The sequence below is a fragment of the Archocentrus centrarchus genome, chromosome 17 (genome assembly GCF_007364275.1).
Source record: "Archocentrus centrarchus isolate MPI-CPG fArcCen1 chromosome 17, fArcCen1, whole genome shotgun sequence".
In the NCBI taxonomy this organism is placed as follows: domain Eukaryota; kingdom Metazoa; phylum Chordata; class Actinopteri; order Cichliformes; family Cichlidae; genus Archocentrus; species Archocentrus centrarchus.
In genome coordinates this window covers 232,678-238,780 of record NC_044362.1, presented here as the reverse complement: position 1 = coordinate 238,780, position 6,103 = coordinate 232,678, and the positions used below count along the sequence as shown (strand labels likewise).

The 6,103-nt window shown below is 46.4% G+C and overlaps 1 protein-coding gene across 1 annotated transcript; it reads right to left on the bottom strand.

Moving 5' to 3' along the window:
- Positions 1 to 423: 423 nt before the first annotated feature.
- LOC115796149 (homeobox protein engrailed-2b-like) lies at positions 424 to 5,168 on the bottom strand. The gene is made up of 2 exons (XM_030752418.1): positions 4,299 to 5,168; positions 424 to 2,264 (listed from the first exon to the last, which is right to left on the bottom strand). Exons 1-2 carry the CDS (start codon positions 4,783 to 4,785, stop codon positions 1,948 to 1,950), a joined length of 804 nt encoding a protein of 267 aa, XP_030608278.1. The 5' UTR covers positions 4,786 to 5,168; the 3' UTR covers positions 424 to 1,947.
- Between the last annotated feature and the right edge of the window lie 935 nt (positions 5,169 to 6,103).

Sequence of the window (6,103 nt, the reverse complement as noted above, 5' to 3'; positions counted from 1 at the left end):
TGTGTGTGTGTGTGTGTGCGCGCGCGCGCGCGAGGGCACCACTGTCTTCCTGATCCGTATCTCGTATTATAAAATAAAATAATCTTAAAAGTCCCATCTGCATTGTTATCGTTTATTTACCATGACACCATTATTATATAAATTATTTACATGTTGTATATAAAAAAGAACCTCAGCCGAGAGGAAGAAAACACTAATATTTCATCTTTAAAAATCTTGATTTAAAAAAAAAAATCCCATTGGCTGCGTAAAAACACAGCTGCTCTGTAACACTGTGACGCTGTCAGCTTGTATTTACAGCACTTTAAGGCAGAAGCGTTTCCAGGTGTCTGACTCAAATCTGACTAAATGTTAACACAAATAAGAACAGTCAGAAACATTCAGCGCGCTGTGCTCTGCAGACCCTGAAAGCTTACTGCAGGAACCCGCGCCTGCGCACGGCTCTGGATGCTTATTGCGTTTAAAAGAGGAATATAGTTTTGTTACCAACAACATTAAAACTATGTTGCAGAACATTCTCGGGTTGCCTGTAGGCCTGTCACAGGTCCGGGGTCTGCCGGAGGATAAGATCAGTTTTAGCTGCAGGCTTCAGGGATTTAAGTTGTTTAATTTTCAGAGTTTCGGGGGGGCCTTGGTAGAAAAAAAATAAGGTCTCTAAAATCAGAAAATTCAAGAGCAGTTGTGTTCGTTTGCATGTGCGTCTACTGGCAAAGATTTCAGACCAATTTGGGTGTTAAACACTGTTCGCCAGACAGCTGCTGTAAAGGTTTCATTCCAGGCATGAATGTGTTGCTACATTCCGCGTTTCGGGCCTGAAGGCTGCGCAGACCCGCGGCTGAACCTTCCCCGCAGCGCCGAGAGAACAAGGAGGCGGCGGACAGAGTGACCGGCGCGGCCGGAAATGCACACAGGACACAGTTCCAGTTCCCACCGTGCAACAGAAGGAATCTTTGGATTTTAGCTTCGAGTTTCAGACAGCCGCTCAGGCACGTGACGGTCCACCTTCATCACCCCTCGCGCTCAGCGCGGGTTCAGCTCCCACCGGACCTCATTTATCGCTTCCGTGGCTTTCCTGGCCCCGCGCCTCCATTTAGGGCCCAAATTTAGCACGAGGTTTATCAAAGATAGTTTGTCCATTGTTATTTTAAAAATCCACGCTTTTAAATCTCTGTGGGCAGGAAGAATTCCAGGTGGCACGCAACGTGTCACACAACACGGCTGGTCTCAGATCATCTCCGGTCCATATTTGACCTGCGTTGTTCCGGGTTTGCACCTCTGCAGTCCTGTTTCATGTCACATTACACACACATATACACACACACACACACACACACACACTCACTCAGGAACCAGTACCACACGATGTAACCTTAATTCAAGACTGCGGGGCACACTTAAAAAAGTAAAAAAAAAAAAAATACCCAGCATTCGTTTGAATTTACTGAACTTTTGTCTAAAATTTAAAATAAGTTTTGAATTCGTTTATTTTTAATTCTATCTAACCAGATTTGAGCCCACACTTGGATGAGGACTGAACTGAATTTACTTGGTCAGTTTTAACTGATACCCCCCTCAGTGTGAGCTGTGGGATCAGTCACATTCTAACACGGAGCTGTTCGCAGTGTTTTTTCCTGATGGGCCCTGAATGTGACGCGGGCAGGAGCAGACTGCAGACTTCTGACTGTGAATGAAGGCCTTGGGTTCGGCATCGCCAGAACTACAGCCCTGAGTAGCACACGCATTATACACCCAGCATATCACACCACACACACACACACACACACACACACACACACACACACACACACACACACACACACACACACACACACGCACAGAGAGAGAGAGAGAGAGAGAAGACTAACAAATGCCTGTTCAAATGTGAATGCTGGTACTTGAGTGATTTTATTGCATGTTTCGGAGCGCCCCTCCGCTCCCCACAGCTCCTCAGTCGCTGTCTGACTTGGCGTCCTTGGCTGTGGAGTGGTTGTACAGTCCCTGCGCCATGAGATGCAGCGCCAGAGAATTTTTATTCCCGGAGGCCTTCTTGATTTTGGCACGTTTGTTCTGAAACCAGATTTTGATCTGAGACTCGTTGAGACCGAGGTCCCGGGCCAGGCTCTGCCTCCGCTGCTCGGTCAGGTAGCGGTTGTTCTGGAACTCCGTTTTTAACCGCTGGAGCTGCTCCGCAGTGAAGGCCGTCCGGGGCCGCTTGTCCTCTTTACTCGGGGTCGGTGCTTTCTTTGGTTTGCGAGATCTGGGCCCTGAATTTGGTGTGGGAGTGAAGACAAATAATTAGGTTCAGCACTTTGAGTTTTTACACGTCATATTCATATTATCAGGTGGGCTTTAAGGCTGGAAGCCGCTATTTAAAAGGCTCAGTTACCAGTGGAAACGCCTCTGTGCGCATTTTGGCCAAATATGGTGAGTGGATGCTGATAGCAGGACGCATCTGACCTCCTGGCCAAGGGTTCTAGTGTTTAGGTGGCTGATTGCTTTGACCCACGGACAGAAAAGAAAGTCTTTCTGAATCCCACTTAACGAACTGAATATGCCGCACTTTGCATACTCACTGAAACCGAGACAGAGACGGAGGTCTGCTTATGTAGTTTTGTTACGTTTGATGGTGTTCGGTCATTCTGATGATAAACACGAACCGGACAGAACTTTTCAGTCCAGCTACAACTGCTCCCAGAATTAAATGGACCGTACCGTGCGAACGGGAGGGGGAGTGAGAGGGTGCAGATGGGGGTGGGGTTTGGAGATGATGGAGGATGGGGGAGTTAGGCGCCTCTTTCCCTCCCTGTTACCATAGGAACCCCATTTTTAAAAAGTACTTTTCTTTTGTCTCTGTTCTGACACTGACATATTTCTGTCATGCTGAAATCAAACGGAACATACGTGAGAAACGGTGGGAAAATGATAGGAAAATGATGAGAAAATCTATTTCAGCTTTTAAAGTGGAGACACAGCAGACAGAAATCATCAATTAGCTGTGTTGATAAACCCACTACACTGAAGGGCAGCGTTTACTTTGACCGGAAAATACACACTATAGGACTGTGACGTGGATTTAATGATTGTTGGCTTGTGGGTCTGATCATGCGGGGCGCAGCTGCGCGCTCTCTGACCCGGAGCTCTCCATAAGCTCGGGCCTGAACCTCGATCAAAACTTTTTTGTTTCGACTCACCAATAATAATTAAAAAACGAAGAAGATCAAAAAAAAAAAAAAAAAAAAAAAAAAAAAAAACGAACTAGGGAAAGCTCTTCCACGGAGGCCTGAAGGCTCTCGCTGTTCGTGGGTGCTGCTGCGGTGGTTTAACAACATTTCAGCGGCTGACCGCGACTCTAAATGGCGACAAAGGAAAAGTCCAAGTGTAGCACGCGTCCACGGCCAAAGCAGCCCAAACTCACCCTCAGATAAAAACTGACACTGACGCCAAAGCGAGACAGCTGCACCCAGAGCGGGGAAACAGCTCTGTCACGGTGTGCGTGGAAAACGCCTTCGTCCAAATATTTCACCCACAAATTCTGTGCTTTTTCTTTCAATTACACACAAAAACAAAACAAAAACGAACAAACAAAAAACTTTCGCGCTGCGTTCTGAAGCATTTCACGCTGAATCCACAAATTTTGGATGTGCAGGCTTCACTTTTCGGACCCCCCCCCCCCCCCCCCCCCCCCCCACTGTCAAAAAATATGCTAATAGAATATTAACAAAGAAGACCGAGGAACAATGGCGTTAACTTGCTTTACTTCACTTTTACACAGTTGAACTTTACTTTCGGTCCATAAATAATTTCATCGTTTTTTTCAGAGCACTTTCTAGTGACCTTATTAATTTTGTTTTTATTTTAAAGCCACATTGAAGATCGAATTCCCTCCAAAAACAACTGCAATTAGTTTCTGATTTGCGTCTAAATTCATGTCAGAGCGGCTGGATTTTATTCTGAGACTCTTACTATCACTTTTTAAATTATTACTGTGATATTAGTTATGGTGATGTAATGATTTGTATTTCTGTTACAAGTGTTATGTATATTGTGTAGAAGTCTGGCTAGAGGCTCAGAGAACAAGCTGCGTTTCTCTTTATCTGCAAATTTTGCTACATTTTTTAGAAATTATGCAATCGGAGCTTTTTCTCTCCTGGAGGAACAGGCTGGCTCCTTTCTGCAATTCAGCGTTTTCACCTCCCTCTCAGATTCACTGAGGAACTGTCTTTTCCTTTTTTTTTCTTTTTTTTTTCTCTTTTTCTTTCCATTAACTAGACGTGGATGAGGAATATTTTTCCACCAACCTGATGAGGGACGGTCTGAGTAGCGAGTACAATAAACCCAGGCTGGCCACAGCATCGACTTGGCCGCTGTGGCCGCGTTGGCCTGAGGGCTGTGGCAGCGGTCCTTTGCCGGCGCATCACAGGCTAACAGGCCGGGCCTCCTGGCGTCAGTGTCCCGGTGCTGGTCGCCGAGCTCTCCCGAGTTCTCCTCCTCCTCCCCCTCCTTGCCTCCTGCTCCACCCTGTCGAGGGTTACCACTTTTGGACGGCTTTCTCCCTGTCAGCTCCTCTCTTTGTATGAGGACTCCTAGACCGTCTCCCTCCCGAATTAAAGTCCCATTTTTCCTCTTTCGGCCGAAGTCCGGTCTTAAAATGTTGTCGATGTAAAAGTTGGTGATCCGGTGGGACTGCTGGTTGCCAGGTGGCTGGAAGAGAGGCAAGATGGCCCGGTTGGACTGCTCTCCGGAGTCCTGCGGGCGCTCTGGGTCTCGGCGAACATTTTCTTCCATTATGATGAAGCCTGCCCAACCTCAGCACCTGCTCCCTTCTACAACGCAGTAACTCCAATATCACTTTATTATCGATTAATATCTATATTTATGACGGAAAGGAACCAATACGGCGACGAGAAGAAGGAATTCCTTTTTGGAGCAGCAGTTTGTATTGTTGTGCTGTGGAAACGCGCCTGCGGTGATTTTGACAAAGAAAATCATGCTTCAGTTTGTGGAGAGCTGCTCCTCAGGCCGGACCTGCCGCCTGCAGTTTAAACTGATCAAAGTAGTTTTTGTTTGTTGGCTTTTTGTTGTTTGATTGTTTGTTTGTTTTCAAAAATCAGAGTGGGTTTATTTTCTTTCCGGCTCCCTGCACACAATTCCTGACGCTTCCAGCAGCTCCAAACTGCGCTCAGAAATACGCCGCTCAAATACTTTCACTACTGATTTTTGGTTTTCATTTCTGATTGGCTGCGAGACTCTGCGATGACGTTGTACTACGGCTCTCTCAGACACGTGCCTCCAGCCAATAGAGGTAGATAGCTGGTGTCACGTGAGGTTCCCGGAATTCCCTGGAGGTGCAGATTAATCCAATCCACTCAGTCACTTTACGATGCATTCAGGCTCCAGCGGAAAGTTCCTATTATCTGAATTTTTTAAAGGCTCTGAGTGGCACTGGGTGAAAATAATGTTCAGGAATGAGTAAAAACAGCCTGCAGACAGACAGCGCCGCTCTTTAATGCTTCCAGGTGAAGAGCAAAGACACAGAGAACGAAAGCCGTCCGAACGGAGCGTGATTGTAATTCCAAACTCCTGAAACTGATCTATACTAAATCCATATATCCTGATGAAAAACAAGCAACTCAACGGTTCATCATCCATTTGGCATTCAAGTCAAAGCTAAAAAGATCAGGCTTTAAAGTTTGGGGTCTGATTCCTGCTCACCCACTCCATGCTGTTCCTGCTCTGCAGGATTTTGCTCTTAACTAGGGAAAATCAATGAATAATTCTATAGAATAACAACCGGCTGTATTTGAAGATCGTACCCTGTAAATGCCACATAAAGTTTTGGTGACCTGCAGGCTCATTTCCGTCTCATAGAACATGAATGCAGCAGCAACTTGTTAACAACGACGTCCGGGCTGAAGCTAAAGCGTGGGTCCTTGTCCGGGTCCAGGCCGGGGCTATGGCACTGCTTTGCCCGCAGCTCGAGCTTGTAAAGGCGAGCGTCCCTTCCTCTATGATAGCTGCACTGCTCTTTATAGTTACTGCCTGAACACCTCTGAATCCAGAGCTCACACCTCAGTTGTTTCCTCAGTAACTATAAATGTTTTGC